We start from the raw sequence: 18,004 nt of genomic DNA on the forward strand, positions 1-18,004 counted from the left end.
TTTATCACAATGACCCACGTTTTCAAAATAATCTTTCTCACAACCCAAAACTGATTTTGGAAGGCATTAAAAACAAATGTGAGGCTCATCAGTTTGTACCTGTTTTTAGATTATTACCCTATTAGTCTACAGCACAGCCTACTTTATACTGCATGGACGACTTGGGATGACCAATACCTTTTCCTACAAATTTGTTCAGAATAACTTGGACACCAAATTAATCCTCCTGTGAATCTTTTGAGCCTCAACCTGGCCTTTAAAAAACATTCATCTAAAACCGTGAATTTGTAAATTCTCTGGAATATGAGTCAACCTATGTCTAACACGTTCACTAATATGCTGATCAGTGACACAATATAAATAACATAAAAAAATAGTCTAACCTGTTCTGAGGTTTTTCTATCTGTTTCTATCTGTTCTAGCATGTTGCAGAACAGGGCCTGTAGTTATCAAGTGTCTCAGAATTACTCTCGTTAATTAAAAGTGTGACTGTGACCAAATTTACTCACCGCTCAGAGTAGGAGCTAAAAGTTAGTTGTCAAGTGTCTCTTCACTACTTTGAGCAATGAGTAGGAGTTGGTCTTAAGAAATTGTCTCAGCATGGTTTTACGACATGGGAAGAGCCATGTAGGGAACGTGAGGTGACGTTTTGTATTTATTTGTATTTTTTGTGTGTGTGTAGGCCTAAAAACAGGGTGCACTGAATAGACTGAAAATGTCCAGAACAAGGCCTTTGTAGACAACATTAAGTACCGAACCAATTTTATGACTGTCAACATGGCATAACGATTTGTTTTCGAAGCTATTATTTATGTCTTGTTTTTTTATTATCATTATTATTATTTTTATTATTATTATTTTGTTAAACAAAATAATAATAATAAAAATAATTATAATAATAACGATAATAATAATACTGTCAATCAACTCTGACTTATTTTGGTTTAATAATACTCCTAAGCACATAGACGCATGAAAGCAGTTTGATTTGGCATAATCTGGTGTTGAGTGGTGGGAAAATCGATAAATCTACGTTTGAGCCAATCAGTTGTGGGCAGGGTTGGTAGAATTTGGTAGAAGGCCATTTTTTTGGGTTGTAGTAGTCCATAATATGGAAAGAACAGCTCAATTTAGCAAAGAGAAACAACAGTCCATCATTACTTTAAGAAATGAAGGTCAATCAATCAAGAACTTGAAGTTTCTTCAAGTGCAGTGGCAAAAACCATCAAGTGCTATGATGCAACCGGCTCTCATGAGGATTGCCAAAGGAAAGGCAGACCAAGAGTTACCTCTGCTGCAGAGGACAAGTTTAGTAGAGTCACCAGCCTCAGAAATCGCCAGTTAACAGGACCTCAGATTAGAGCCCAAATAAATGCTTCACTGAGTACAAGCAAGAGACACATCTCAACATCAACTGTTCAGAGGAGACTGCGTGAATCAGGCCTTCATGGCAGAATTGCTGCAAAGAAACCACTACTGAAGCAGACAAATAAGAAGAAGATATTTGCTTGGGCCAAGGAACACAGGCAGTGGACATCAGACCAGTGGACCAGTCCTTTGGTCTGATGAGTCCAAATTAGAGATTTTTGGTTCCTACCGCCGTGTCTTCGCGAGACGCAGAGAAGGTGAACGGATGATGTCTGAATGTGTGGTTCCCACTATGAAGCATAGGGGAGGAGGTGTGATGGTGTGGGGGTGCTTTGCTGGTGATACTGTCAAGTTCAAGTTCAAGTTTATTTATATAGCACAATTCGTACACAAGGCAACTCAAAAGTGCTTTACATGATTAAAAGAGAAAGAGAAAGATAAAAAAAGAGATGAATAAAATAAAAAAATAAAAGTAAGTATAGAGAATTAAAAGTAAGAAAACACTGAATGCTAGAGTAAGACCAACATTATAAAATCAGTAAGAGTGTTACAGTATAAAAACCTAAGTTCTGTCTATACAGATAAATACATACATAAACCGCACACACATATTTACACATATTAGGAGTTAAAGTGCTAAGAGTTTAATTATAGGCAATGGAAAACATACAAGTTTTAAGACTAGTTTTAAAAGTGGTAACAGTTGGAGCATGTCTAAGATCATTCGGAAGTCTGTTCCAGTTGTTAAGTGAATAATAAGTGAATGCTGCCTCACCATGTTTTGTTCTGACTTTTGGAATGGTTAATAGTCCAGACCCAGCTGACCTAGTCTATCAATTGTGGCAAATAAGATGTGTGCATTGTTGGCATTGTTTGAGATAGTCTCAGAGAAGAAGGACTGTCTGGCTTTTTTCAGTTCCAGATTATTAGTGTGCAGTTTCTCGTTATGGATCGCGTAGTGAATCTGAAGCCCTGTTTTCCGCCATCTGCGCTCTGTATTATGGCACTCCCTTTTTTGGGCTGTTACAGATGCAGCGTTTCTCCATGTAGCCTTTTGCTTGCCTGAAATTACTTTAACCTTAGCAGGTGCAATGACATCGATAACACTTAACATTTTAGAATTAAAATTAGTCAGAAGATCATCAGCAGAGGCAGAGGTAAGTGTTGGTTTTAAAGATACAGCTTCCATGAACATTGCACTAGAATTCTCTTTGAAACAGTGTATCAGTTTCTGATCTAGCATGAATATTAGGAGCGACAGACACATTGAAGAAAACACAGGAATGATCAGATAGGGCAACATCAGTTACAGTAACATTTGAAATGTTAAGACCCTTGGTGATAATATATATATACAAATCTATTTTGAAACAAACAAATGACTGAGCCACTCGGAAGTCAAATCTTTTCAAAATCTGACTACACGGAGCATAAAATGTATGATTTTGAATATGATGTCGATCTGGAGAGTCATGTGTTTAATTCTATCAATGGCACTTGTAAATATTATATTGATGATCAATTTAATGACAATGTTGAACTGGATAATACATTTTCGTTAATACATTTCAACTGTAGAAGTCTTTATGCAAACTTCAGTAAGATCAATGAATATTTGAACACATTTAAAAGTAAATTTAAATTGATAGCCTTATCTGAGACATGGTTAAATCAAGAGAAAGGTATTGATTTCCATATTGAGGGTTATGAGTTACATTATATCAATAGAACCAACAAGAGGGGAGGGGGTGTAGCCCTGTATGTGGACAGTGACTTGAAATGCAGACCAGTTGAATATATGACTGTAATTGATGATTTAATGGAATGCATAACTGTGGAAATTGAAATGGAAAGGATGAGAAATATTGTTGTTACTTGTGTATACAGAACACCAGGGTCAAATGTAGAAACATCTAAAGATAGTTTGGAAGAATTAATGAATAGGCTAAATGAAAGTAAAACATTTATAATCTGTGGGGATTTCAATATTGACCTCCTAAATGTATCTAAACATAAAACAACATCAGATTTTCTGGATGCATTATATAGCAGAGGGCTATACCCATTGATCACCAAGCCCAGTAGAATAACCTCGATTTGTGCAACATTAATTGACAATATTTTTATAAATGTCATGGAGAACATTGTTAAAAGTGGGCTAGTAATAAATGACATAAGCGACCATTTACCTGTATTTGTAATATATGATTGTCAAATAAAGAGAAAGAAGGAGGAAAATTGCTATAGATATGTAAGGGTAACTGATGAAGCAATAGTTCAGGAATTACCTCTTAAAAGAAGAGTGGAAAGGGGTTTATGTAGAGGTAAATGCTGCATATGAGACATTTCTAAAGAGCTACTTATCACTATATGATAAACATTGTCCAACAATACCATGTAAACATAAATGTAGTTATAATAAAAAGCCTTGGATAACAAAGGGCTTACAAAATGCATGCAAAAAGAAAAACAAACTTTACAGAGACTTCATAAAATTTAGAACAAAGACCGCTGAAAAGCAATACAAGGTTTACAAAAATAAGTTGACAATTAAAATGAGACAAGCCAAGAAAGAATATTATAATAAAATGTTAAAAGAAAATAAAAATAATATCAAAGGTACTTTGAAAATTTTAAACAATGTAATAGGAAATAACTCTGTGTCCACAGATCTTCCCAATCATTTCATTAATGACAATAATAAGGTTATAAAAAACATGACAATAATGATGCGCAAATAGAGGGTGGCTGGAATGGGGGAAGTAAAGTGTTGCAGTCTACGTTTCTAGGAGAGGTGAGTGAAAATGAAATTAGATCCATTGTAGCAAAAACCAAAAACAAGACATCAACTGATGGTGATGGGATCGACATGATTATAGTGAAAAAGACTATTGACTGTATAATTAAACCTCTAAGCTATATTTTCAATCTTTCTTTTATTTTTCCAGACAGAATGAAAATTGCAAAGGTTATACCACTTTTTAAAACGAGAGATAAACACAGCTTTACTAACTACAGACCAGTGTCTTTGCTTTCACAATTTTCCAAAGTGCTTGAAAAACTGTTTGTACAAAAATTAGATACTTTTATTGAAAAGAATAAATTGTTGAGTGAGAGTCAGTATGGCTTTCGGACAAATCGATCTATAACTTTAGCATTAATGAAAATAATGGAAGAAATTACAACAGCAATAGAAAGTAAGAAGTACACAATATGGGTATTTATTGATTTAAAGTGTGGTTTGGGTATGTTTAACACACACAATTATATTGTGTGCTTCTCAGGGTTAAGGAGACACGGTCCCTTTAAGAAAGTCTGGTTTTCTGAGTCTGACGTCTGCTCGACGTATGTTGTGTTTTTGAGCGCGAAGTAAATTGTCTTGCTCTGTGGTTAAAATAAATGACGCACGAGTTGGTGTGGTCAACGAGAGAAGTTGTCCGTCTCAACTTTCCTGCCACTTTTACAATACCAATTAATTTCTAAATGACATACATATGGTGCGAGAGGGGTAGTCCTAAATTGGTTAAGCAGCTATTTAGATAACAGACAACAATATGTACAGTTTGCTGGTAATACATCTGAGTGTATGAAGATTGAATGTGGAGTCCCACAAGGCTCGGTCTTGGGGCCTAAACGTTTTATTTTGTATATCAATGACATATGTGAAGTGTCAAAGATATTGCAGTTTGTTTTGTTTGCAGATGACACTAATTTTTTTAGTTCAGGAGATGAATTAAAAGCTTTAGCAGAAAGCACTGTAAATGAAATGGTCAAACTTAAAAGATGGTTTGATGAAAATAAGTTATCATTAAATTTGAACAAAACTAAGTTAATGGTTTTTGCTAATCAAAAAAAGGATGAAAAAGTGTTACTGTCTATAGATGGAGTTTATATTGAAAGAGTATTTGAATTTAGATTTTTGGGTGTAATAATGGATGACAAACTGACATGGAAATCTCATATAGCATATGTAAAAACAAAGGTGTCTAAGAATATTTTTGTTTTGAGCAAAGTATGTGTTAGATTACAAGGCAATGTGAATTCTGTACTGTTCACTTATTTTGCCATATTTTAGTTACTGTGTGGAAGTGTGGGGCAACACGTATATGAGCAAAATAAAGCCATTGTTTATATTACAGAAAAGAGCAGTAAAAATTATTCATAAAGTGGATTCAAGAGAACACACCAACAGACTGTTTATTAAGTCAGGACTAATGAAACTTAAAGATTTAGTTGAGTTACAGACATTATTATAGTTATGTACAGGGCAAAAAGCAGAGTATTACCAGAAAATTTACAAAAGTTGTTTGTTTTTAGTTCAGAGGGTTTCCTTAGTTGATGGTGAATTATTGTGTATGGATTTTGATTCTTTTTTATTTCTCATGTTACTGTAAGTATTGGTTGTTAAGTAACTGTAATTGACAGACCATCTATTTCTATTGTTTATGTTTTGAGTAAGGGGCAGGCAAAATAAGATTTTCTTCTCCCTGCTCCTTTTCGGTCATGGAATGTGTAAATTGAGTTGTGTTTTGATTGTGAATTGTTTTTTTTTTCTTTTCTGGAGCTGTGCATTACCATGAGTGGAACAAATAAATAAATAAATAATAAGATCCAGAGTATGGCCTCTGCGTGTGTGTTTTGGCACTTTAACATGTTGTGACAACCCAAAAGTGTCTAATATGACAGAAAGTTCTTTGGCATTGTTGTCACTTGAATTGTCCAAATGGATATTAAAATCTCCAGTTATGAGTAGGCAGTCAAATTCTATGGAAACAATGGAGAGTAGTTCAGCAAAGTCATCAAGGGAATTTGGGAATTTGGGTATTTAGGATGGGGGCCTGTCGGTGATTCATTTAGAATTGAAGGCACACTTAACCAGCATGGCTACCACAGCATTCTGCAGTGACACAGCATCCCATCTGGTTTGCATTTAGTTGTGCTGTCATTCGTCTTTGAACAGGACAATGACCCAAAACACACCTCCAGGCTGTGTAAGAGCTATTTGACAACTACGGAGAGTGATGGAGTGCTGCATCAGATGACCTGGTCTCCACAGTTACCAGACCTAAACCCAATAGAGATGGTTTGGGATGAGTTGGACCGGAGAGTGAAGGAAAAGCAGCCAACAAGTGCTCAGCATATGTGGGAACTCCTTCAAGACTTTTGGAAAAGCATCCCAGGTGGCTACCTCATGAAGTTGGTTGAGAGAATGTCAACAGTGTGCAAAGCTGTCATCAAGGCAAAGGGTGGCTACTTTGAATCTGAAATATAAGATAGTTTTGATTTGATTGACATTCAATTGATAGTTTTGACACTTTTTGGTCAGTGCATAATTCCATTTGTGTTAGCTCATACTTTTGATGTCTTTACTAATGTTCTAAAATGTGGAAAATAGTAAAAATAATGAAAAATGGTACTGTACTACTGCGTCCAGTATAATTAGCTTACAGCTAGCTCACACCTTTTCTCCAGAAAATGACGCTTTTTAGTTTTAAAGTGATATTATATGATATCACCCTAATGTTATAATCTTAATTTAACTTTGACTAGGACATTTTCTTGGGAGCCTTTTTTAACATTATGAGAGCCTATATAGAGTCCTGCCACCAAGCTTGAGAAAGCCTTTTTTTTGCAGTGCCACTGTAAGTATCAAGCTTTTTCACAGTAAAGGTCGCTACTACTGCTGATACAGAGAGAGACAGAGGGCTGAAAGAGAGAGAACTGGTTTATTTGTATGTAATTTTAGAAATGACTTGAATAGACACATAAGTAGTGTGAGTGCGCACACACATACGTGCGCAATCTCTCTCTCTCTCTCTTTCTCTCTCTTGACTGTAGTGGGTTGTGTAAGAAGATAATGGCTGAGCCAAAATCAGCCCACTTCACTCCATAATGACACGGTGTGTGTGTATGTGTGTCAAAGGTGAGGTAGGTAGAGGGCAGCATTCTTATGTAAGCTTGTCGGCTCTCGCTCTCTCTCTGTCACTCACACACACACACACACACACACACACACACACACACACACACACACACATTATTACTCCCTCCTACTCACAACATAGGTCAACACTCCAGCAGAGAAAGAGAGAGATGTTGCTAGACCTTCACTCCTCTCTCCTTTTGTCTCTCTCTGTAACTCTCCTGGTTGAACTGAATTAACTCTCTCTCGCTCTGTCTTTTTTCTCTCCCATACTTCTTTCTTCTCTGTTTGCAGTGTTGTGAGGTTTGACTGTGTTACCCATTACAGATTACTGATAGCCTGTTTAAAACTGTAATCTGTAGCATAATCCACTGGAGTACATCAAGTAATGAAATTTGATTGCATGTACTTAAACAAATAATTTGTTATGATTTACAGACTGTGTAAATACTGTTTGTCATCTATAGTACACTCACTTTTAATTCATTTTCTGACTAAGTTAAATAATCACCTATTATCTGTGGAATAATCAGTAGTCTGATTACTCTATAATTGTAATGATTATTACCCTTATCCAACCTCTGTAATAAGATTACTGTTATCCTGTACATTTGTATGTTCAGTTCACTTTTCTTTCACTGCTTCTTTCACCGTTCTTCCTTCCTCCTCCCTCTTTGTCTTATTCTCTCTCATCCCTCCTGCCAATCCACTGCACTACACTGAAATATACCCATTCACACACAGGCAGGCACGTGCACACACACACAAACACACCAGTCCCTTGTGTACCGTTACTGTCACTTCAAAGCTAACCTGTTAATTAATCAATTTAAGAGAGGAGGAGGAGGAGCAGGAGCAGTGAAGAGCAGAGGAGTAAAAAAGCCTTTCACATCAATACCATGTGAATATGTAAAGACTTCAATCATAACAGACCTCAGACATACCAGTTTTGATTATTAATATTGCCAAGTTGATACTTGTGTCCTTGTGGAGAACATTCTTTCCAAGTTGTCTTGGGGAGAACGATCTTCTCATGATTACAGTTTGAGAAGGACTGTGTGCTTCATGTGATTGATTGATGATTAAAGCTACACAAAGTGATCACCGTCCACTCCGTCCACTAGAGGGTGACAGAAACCGCAACACATTTGTAAACACACACAGCAAAACTGCTGGGCTACAGAACCCCTTAAGGACAAACCGTGCATAAAGGCTAAAATAAACGTACCTACGGAGAAATATCGCTGGTTTCCAGTCTCGCTTTGCCAGATTTTTCTCCCGCTGAAGGTTACATGTCCCACAATGACAAGTGAAGAGGTAGGTAGCAAGTTTACTAGTTTAACAAGTTTACTAGTTTTAACAAGTTTACTCGCTCGCTTCATCGATTCCACCATTATGAGAATTTTTTTCAGGGATGGGAGGGGGAGAGCGCCGCTTTCAAACAGCGAGGGAGGAGACGAGCTAGTTTAAAAAAAAGGAAAAGCTTTGATTCGGACCGAGTTTGACAACAAGCTTTAGGAAAGAGGTGAAAACAACACAGCTGGTCCACGTGTGTGGCTATTTGTTTATATCATTACGTCTCATGGAAATCTCCACATAGCACACGTTAGTTTTAGGATTGGTTATAGGGTCTGAAATCGCTTGCAGGTTTAAGACACAACTGTTAATTGTGTCTTATACCTGCTGTAGACAACAGCAGTGCTCGGATGTGATGCGCCGTTGTCACAATGAATAGTGGGGCCTTCAATTCGCTCTCATCGGTCAAGTCACCATCTGATGCATCCTCGATATTTTGAGGTTGGCAAGGAAACTTCCGGGTTTTCTATCCGTCCTCTGTCCTGTCCTTTTTTTTTTATTCGTGCTTTGGCGGTTAGATATTAGATAAAACGCGTCATGGAGGACACAAGAACACACAAGAACGCATATTGATAATTAGCCACACAGTCACAAGACAGACACGGACTGATAATGTATAATTTATCCTATTTATTTATTGTTTTTTAAATGTGAAACAAGTTGCATATTGCAGCTTTAAAACACTTATTTCCATTGTGGTCCTTGATGGAAGACAAAATAACAATAACTTGACCTACAACAGAACATAATATAAACACTATCAAAAGATCATAGGATATACAGTATATGGCACTAACTAAACTTGATACTGGCCACTTCTGAATTTGTTCTCATTTCCTCACTTCCTGCAGAGCTTTTCACATTGGGGATTATGCAGGACTTAAAGTATTGGAGGAATGTTGACTATAAATAGTAGTAATAGTAATATGACATTTAGATATCCAAGGGACATAGAGAATGCATCAAGGTGATTTTTATTTTTAATGATGAGTTAATGTGGAGTTAATGATCAATTCATTATTATCAATGATTTAGCAATTATATCTTAATGTATAACAAATTAGTACATCATTAGTAATGACATTAGTTAAATCTTTGTATTTGATTTCTAAGTAAAGAATACTTTTGCTAATACATAATTTGTAAAACATTACCTAATGTAGTGTACATGTAACCTCCTAGGGAGCATGTGAAGATATCATTATTCTTAATGATGAAAAAATAATTTGTTGATTATTTACAGATGATATCTATGTGCTCGACAAAGTATTTACACAGGTTTTATTCATATATTATAAAATTTTTGTTAGAATATTTCTATTGATAGAAGAGAACATAGCAGAGGCATGTATCCCTTTGCTAGAGTTTCTACTTAATTTAGTCTTGTAACATTACAAAGCTAACCCACTCATGCTGTGTGGTAGCTACTGTGACACACTTTATGGCTAAACTTCCGTTGTCACCATAGCAACTAACCATAGATGCCATTTTATGGTGTACTAGCCAAAATACCATAGAAAACAGTGGAAAGACCATTCTATTCATTCAAATTCTGTGGCACTGTCCCTGTAAAAATCAAACTGAAAATAAATAAACAGGACATGTTGGGAGGAGCAGTGGGGTGGAGGCGGCTGCCTGTCACGCCCTCATTATCAAGGACTGACTGACCCCCTTTACTGCACTAGCTTCTCGTAGACCTCAATTCTCATATCCAGACTTAGTAACATTGCTTGTTACGTTTTGAGTTAGTTAACACTGTACCAAGCCTAAATCTGTTGTCATTCCATCCTCACAATGGAGAGTTCTTCACACTGTCCTATCATAAGGGCAGAATATGTTCACGGTTTTTCCTTGACGGGCAGCTAACATGCCCAATAAAGGCAAAGATAAAAAAAAAAAACATCACATCTCAAATAATATCTCAGAATACTCGGATGGAAATTTGATTCTGAAAATACCAATAATTGTCATAATTGTTGGGGTAACAGTTTCGTAATTATGAGAGATTTATAAAGGTAGTTATGGTGTAACTATTTTCGTAATTACCGCATACTTATAAAAATAATTACAGGGTACAGTAAGGGAGGACAAAACAAATGTTATTGGTTCCTTGTTCCCTGTAGTTATGGAGTTAAGTACAAGGTGTGTAGGCTGTAAAATAAAGCAGTGCTTGTTCCCCTCTTGTTCCCTTGTTAGCCCTTGATTCCCGGACTTCTTGTTTTGTTACCCTGTAACTACAGCATTGTTACTTTATTAGTACCCCATAATTACAAACTAGTTACACCATAATTAACGGGCTGCAAAATAAAGCGTTACCAAATTTCCTTTGAGGGGTTGACTGCTGCACAGATCAGCATATTAGTTTCTGTTTCTATTGTTTCACAGATCAGCATGTTACTGAACTGGTTACACTGGTTTCTATACTGTTTCTACTGTGTCACAGATCAGCGTGTTTGTCATGATCTCAGCCTTAGCCCTTGTGATCTCAGCCCTAGCCCTTGTTCCTGTCATTGTCTGCCCCTGTCTGCTCCTGTTGTCTGGTCCATCACTTCATTTTACTCCCCAGCCCTGCCATCTTCCTCGGACTTCCCCTCATCACCTATTAGCCCAGTTACCTTGTTCCCTCTTCTCCTGCCGGCTTCAGCCAATCACCTCCTGGACTCTCCCCTGCCAGCCAGCTGTCCCTCATTTGTAATTAGTCTGTGTGTGTGTGTGTATATCTATCTCGTATAGTCAAAAAAATACGTCCTAACTCCTATTCCTAACCACTTTTCCTTGACCTCGTTGGAAAACGTCATGAGGTCAAGGAAAGATGTGAAGGAGAATTCATAAGGACTTAGGAAAAGACAACCACGGTGCTAAGAGAATCCGACTGCACTTACACTAGGCTACGTAATTATGCGACGGCGGATATTAATGACGTGGGTCTGCCGTGTGAAACTACAATGTTCCGAAGATGGACTACTAAAAGCGCATCTTAGATACTTCGCCCCGTGCGTTCTTACTGTGTTGTTTCATGCAGGCTATATAAACGTGGACAACCCAGTGAAAAATATTGCTTCATCACCAAGGTTGGAATTGGAAAAAAAAAGGAATATAGGCTACCAGTCACAAAACTGAAACGAAATGCTCACATTGAGAATGGTTGCTCACGCCCACCCTCCTGTCCACTCATATTTATCGACATGAATCCCAATTAGTATGATTGTATGAAAATAATTGTTAAATCCATGCAAGATAGGCATAACATGTTAGGCCTACAAATCTACTACTGTACATATCATCATTCTTAAGTTTCAAACATGTTGAATAAAAAACATCATCTGGCTAAAAACGTCTCATATCCCTTTTTCTTGAAAGACTGACGTCTGTGTTATGGTTAATATGCTGATCATGATCTGATTATAAACCTATGCATATAATAGCTTAAGAACCACCACACAACTCAGTAAACACCTTGAAATGTTGACTTGATTGTGCTTTGAAGTTATGGCTGATACAGGCTGTGGATGTGTAATGTGACAAAATAGTTGATTCCCCAAAGATATTACTATCAGACAATCAAGGGCCCAACACTACTGCACCCAATGAATGGCCAGTAACCCATCTACCCAGCTGAGTAGTATATATCCAGATGAGCCTATCTTCAATTACTGGCCTATAAAAGGGCAGCTGGGGAGTACCAGAGTTATCCAACAAAATGGGAGACATGGAGCTTGCTGCTGCTGTGTGGCTCACCTTACAGCGAAACCGAAGGGACATTCACAGGAGGAGGGTACGACTGCGGAGGCTCATGGCATTGTGTTCACAAATGGTAAGAGGATGCGATATGGGTTTTGAACATCATTGATCACAGAGCATGCTTAAAGTGAACATACCATTAAAGCATAACTGAAATTGTTCCTGCATATCTAATGTGTTCGTATGTAGAATACAGTATAGCCGTTATGTTTTGCCTTACACAAGGATAATGCAACACTAGGTTTAAAAATGCAAACAAGACAGGAAAAAACAGCACACTAGTTATGTATTTACACTTTATTCTATTTACACTTTATTTTGTCTCTTACAGGAGAGGAGCAAAATCTATGCCACCCCCAACACCCATGTCCCTCTTGTACAGATCTATTTAGATCTATCCAAAGACATGCGTTTTGACTACCGCCTGTCTAGGCCATCTATTGAGGCACTGATGGCCCTTCTCAGGAGGGAGAAGACCCATGGCTGGGAGAAGTACATGGAGGTCCTCCTGGTGGTCTACTGGCTGGCACATGGATTGTCTTACATCGTTGTCTCCCGGGTCTTCGATGTGCCAAAGACAACTGTGTTTGACATTGTACATCGGAAGTGTGACGCAATCCTGTCTCTCCTGGACAAAGTGGTCCACTTCCCCACACTGGCACAGTGTGCTGAAGTTGGCCATGGCTTCCAACACCTTGCCAACAGCCCAGCCTTCAGCCACTGTGTGGGAGCCATTGATGGATGCCACGTCCGCATCAAGGCTCCCCATGGTCCACATGCACAAGATTACCTGAACAGGAAACTCTTCCACTCTGTCCAGCTTCAGGCAATCTGTGACAGCACTGGCAAATTTCTGGACATATTTGTTGGTTACCCTGGTTCAGTCCACGACACCAGGGTGCTACGAAATAGTCCAGTGTTTGTCAGGAGCTGTTACCCACCAGCTGGTTACTTCATCCTGGGGGATGGGGGATACCCATGTCTGACTGTACCAGTCAACCTCATTACCCCATACCGGGAACCAGTGAGGGGAAGAGTGGAGGCGCGCTTCAACGCTCACCATGCCAGAGCCCGATCCATTATAGAGAGGGCCTTTGGCATGATGAAGGCACGGTGGCGAGGGATCTTCTTCAAAGCCCTGGAAGTGGATCACACCTTTGCTCCAAATGTCGTCGCAATGTGTGCACTGCTCCATAACATCTGCATCACTGCTGGGGACATCCTGCAGCCGACTGAGGAAGAGGATCCAGTGCCACCACCACCTATGCAAGGGGATGAACATGGAGGTCAGCATTACAGGGACAGACTGGCAGCACAAGTGTCAGCCCCAAACCAGTGTCCCTCACCTCTGCACGATCATGACTATTTTATTTTGTAAAGTGAATCAATGGCTTTTCTGTTACATTTCGGTTTCAGTCAATGATTCAAGAACCTCTCTTCATTTGTTTGCACATTAATAAATCAAGAACCTTTTCTTTCACACAGTGTTTGTCATATTTATTACAATGGATCTTTCTGTGAGAGATGCAAAGACCATGGGCTGCCTAAGAAACATGTAAATCATTAACTCTGTAAAACCAGTGGTAAAGGGGCTTCCAACTGGTCAAATTATTCTAAATAATAAATGTCGAGTGTCTGAATGTAAATGGAAGTATATAGTGAAAAGGACAACATGGTGGCTGTGTCCTGCATTTCTAGCCTACATGTGTTCCATTACTGCTGGACTCCTTTTTTCATCTGTGTGGTCATTATATTTAGCTTGTATATTTCACAGGAGTAGTCGGTCACTTAGCATTCGGGTACTTCTACCTTTATGCACCAGGTAGGCCCTGGTGTTGAGGATTTCATCACAGTAAAGAACATACATTATGTTGCATGTACAGCAGAAATCTCATGTGTTTGCGGTGACAGTTCTGAAAAAGGGGATCCTGACATCTATTGCTATTGGCCATCTTGTAAGAGGTGGGAGGAAGGGGCTTGCGCAGTACAGAGAGTTAGGCAGTGGTCGGGGACAGCTCTGACAGGTGGGCTAGGTTTTTGTTTGTGGATTGAAGCAATGTTTTGCTCAATACTATTCCATTCATTCAGCAACTGAAGAGCTTTGTATTTGACTTCTTTCAGTTAACACAACAGGACTCAAAGTTTAAAGTTTTTTTTTTTTTGACAAGTTCTGCAAAGAGGCTGAGGAATCTCTCGTTTTGCTCATAGAGAGCAGCATCCCTCGCTTCCTCCTTCTCAGCCTGCTTCTTCAGGAAGGCCAACATCCCCCCCCCCCCCCCCCCCTCCTCTTTGGCCTTTTAGGGGGTGGCTGGGAGCAGGTGGAGGACTCCTCCTCACTGTCTGTGCCAGGCTGGAGGGACATTTGTGAAGGCCCAGAGGATGAGGCTTCAGCAGCAGCCTGGCCATGGTTTGGCACCGGACGGCCTTTCCCCAAGTGCCTCATGCATGGCATCAAACCACGGCCAAGTAGCTGCTGTTGCCTCACCACTGTCCGTGCCTGTGCCGGTGGGGGGATTCTTCAACTCCTATTAACACCATGGATAACAGAATGTTACTGAAAGGGCAGTTGGGGCAGAATGCACAGTGACCAATAATGGAATGCTGTAACTGTTACTAGCCATTCAACTCTGTGGCTACTCATAATTGCTTTCACCGCAAATGTTGAAAAGTTAATCTAATGTGTAGATAACTAATTAATAGGCACATTACATTTCCATATAGAAGGCTGGGGTAGCCATTGTACGCCTGTTTTAATTGTACAACATAATATCCACAAACACTAGCCCACCACAGTGCCCAGCCATATGATTTGCTTTACCTTGTATTTGGTTTTTAAGTTGTCCCATTTTTTTGAGGCCTGCATGGCAGTCACCTGCCCCTCCAGCCGCATTTCCTTCACCACCTGCCTGTAGGTCCCAATTAGCTTAATTCGCCATACCCATTTATAGTAACAACATTTGAATCCACAAATACTTACTCCCAGCCTGATTTGGCTGCATTCCTCTTCCCGCTGAAGAGATGGTCCAGTTTGACCCTTGCTTGAATTAAGGCATGGGTTTCCGCATCTGTGACTGAAGTAAAATTAATTAGTGATATTCCTAAAGGCTGGCAATACAACAACACTCAGAATGAAGAAATAACTAATGCAAACTGAGCATAGGTTACGCTACAACGTTCACTTCACTTTGATCATTTTACAACAGCAGCGTAACGTTCATAGTTCGCCTCTATGGGTTTAATATATTGTTGATTAATAAGCAACGGTTACTTACATGATCTACGTCCCTTTTCGGTCATGTTGATCGTTTGTTTTCGTGAACGGCCGGATGGTGCGTCGCTTTAAATGTTGCTGCCGCAAGGAATTGTGGGACGGCATTTTCTCCTTTCCTTTCGTAAAGGATGGTCCAGTGTATCCTATGCTAAAGGAGCTAAGTAAGGAAGCATTGAAGCACCTTTCCTTAGCATGTAGAGAATTCGAACAGCTCTTATCATGGCTGCCACTTAGGTACTTCCGGGTCATTTCACTCAGTTAGGAACCTTCCTAAGCAAAAAAGACTATTCGACCGCAGCCCTAGTCTTGTTTCCTTGTAGTCTTTGCCAGTTCGTTGTTCAGTTGTCACGCGTGTGTTACCTGCCTTGTTCTCCGTTACCCTGTGTTTCCTGTAGTTCTCTCCTTGCCGTGTCACCACCCAGGTTTGGTTCTGTTTTGCCTTTGTTCTGCCAGCCTGTTTGTGGTTTGTTGCTTTTGGATAGCCTTTAGTTTTGGTAGCCTTTAGTTAGTTTTGCCTTTTGCCTGTCGGCCTGGTTTTGTCTTTTGCCTTTTTGGATTTGCCTGCCTTGGTTTTGTATGTTGCCTCAGTTTCGTCATTAAAGCCTTTTTCGTAACCCCAGTTCTCTGAGCCGGTCTTGCGTTTGGGTTCAAAACAGCTAAGGCACATTTGGCATAATGCTTTACTTAAGAGAACACAATACAAGAGCAAGTGGAAAAAATGTAAGTATCGCTGAAAATAAATTCCTAACCCTAACCCAAAAAGGTTGAGAACCACTGCTCTAGTGGTATATTATAGTATATTTTGAGTTAACTCAAAATGCAGTAGGTAATTTCAGACAGAATTTTTCCCGGGGTAGCCATTGAAAATCATGGACATCTTTGTTCCATAAAATTTCTGGGGTCTTGAGGTAATAATTAGCAATCACCAGACACCCCCTGGTAATACTAATGCTGTCTGAAGAGTGCTTTTGAGACCAAAATTTTTTTTCCTCTGACTGGCCAAATCATGTTCCATAGCACTCCAATCCTACAGGCGGAGCTGAGACTACCCAGCCAATAGTACACTATTACCAATTAAGGGCATGTTCACGCTATTCAACTTTTTCCCAGGGCCCAGCCGAGGGCATCAGGAGCCAAATTCAGGTCAGTCAGTCATACATTTGTCGCTTCGTGAGATGGCCTCTAGAGGGCGTCTTTGACTGAGAGGTGGCCTCTCACTGATAAATGCCACATTGAGTCCCACACAGGGAGCCCCACTCTCCAGCGATTTACCCGCTGATTTACAGACATCCATGTCTTCTGCTGCCCTGCAAACCTTAACGGTAGGTAACGTTATTACCTTGTGGTATTTAAGTAACATTAGTTGAATTAGGTAATTTAACCGTGTGGCAGTGCTTCAGTGCATAGAATTGAACACATGCGCCGTGGGTCTGTACAGGATCTGTGCTTGTTTGTAGAAAAATAACTGCCTCAGCCGGACTTAATGCTGACAATATTAGTAGAAAAAAATTAAAAGTGGGCACCACACACTTTGTTTCCATGACAACATCAGATGCTTTATTCAGCTGGTGATGACGTGTGGCTTTTTATTTCCAGGTAACACAGAAGAAGGTTTCATAAACCAACAGTAGATGCATGCATGTAGCATGTATCACTGGTTTGGGTTTCGTTTCCATGGTAACACACACTTAGAATTCATTTTATTAGGTATGCTTCCCAGTTTAGGCAGTCAGCTGGCTCCTTCAGACAGTGAGTCAGATCTAAATAAAGCAGTTAAAATGCAACATGCAAACAGGGTGGAGCGGGGGCGCGGATAGTTAATTAGAATTGCGACTGCGCAAATATAAGGGCCAAACAATGCGCACAATAGACCGCAAATTTCTCTCCAATGGAGCTGGAAGGTTCGGTGGTGGAGAAAACCCCAAAGAGCGCTGTGCTGCAAAGAAGAGATGTTTTACCAGCGCATAAAAAGTCACTCTGGAATGACATAACAAATAAAGTGAATGCAGTTGCAGTTGGGCACCAGTAGCACGATTTATTGTAGGTAAAGAGCACTGGTACGATATGAGGAGGTGAACCAAAACACTTGCAACAAATTAAGCATATGCATGATGGTGGTGGCCAGGGGCGGATCTAGAGAAATATTCATGGGGTGGCAAGAGGGTGGCATGGAGATTTTAAGGGGTGGCAGAAATATATATATATGCTGATTTAATCGCAAACAATCACATATATCAATATTTGCTTGGAAAAGCCCCCAAATGAAGATATTTTAACTCAAAAACATTACATTATTGTGGCACATGAGTAAAGCATTGAATAGAAATATCTAAAGGTGGCATTAG

General features: G+C 39.4%; 1 protein-coding gene across 1 annotated transcript in view; it reads left to right on the plus strand.

Annotated features, from left to right (window-relative positions):
- The window catches only part of LOC144543012 (uncharacterized), an 86,924-nt gene that overhangs the window by 36,878 nt on the left and 32,042 nt on the right, over positions 1–18,004 (plus strand). Inside the window, exon 5 of the mRNA XM_078290979.1 lies at positions 12,720–13,674. Within this exon, the coding sequence (XP_078147105.1) occupies positions 12,720–13,674 (955 nt within the window). The remainder of the gene's footprint in view (positions 1–12,719; positions 13,675–18,004) is intronic.

This window comes from Centroberyx gerrardi, chromosome 21 (assembly GCF_048128805.1).
Source record: "Centroberyx gerrardi isolate f3 chromosome 21, fCenGer3.hap1.cur.20231027, whole genome shotgun sequence".
Classification (NCBI taxonomy): Eukaryota; Metazoa; Chordata; class Actinopteri; order Beryciformes; family Berycidae; genus Centroberyx; species Centroberyx gerrardi.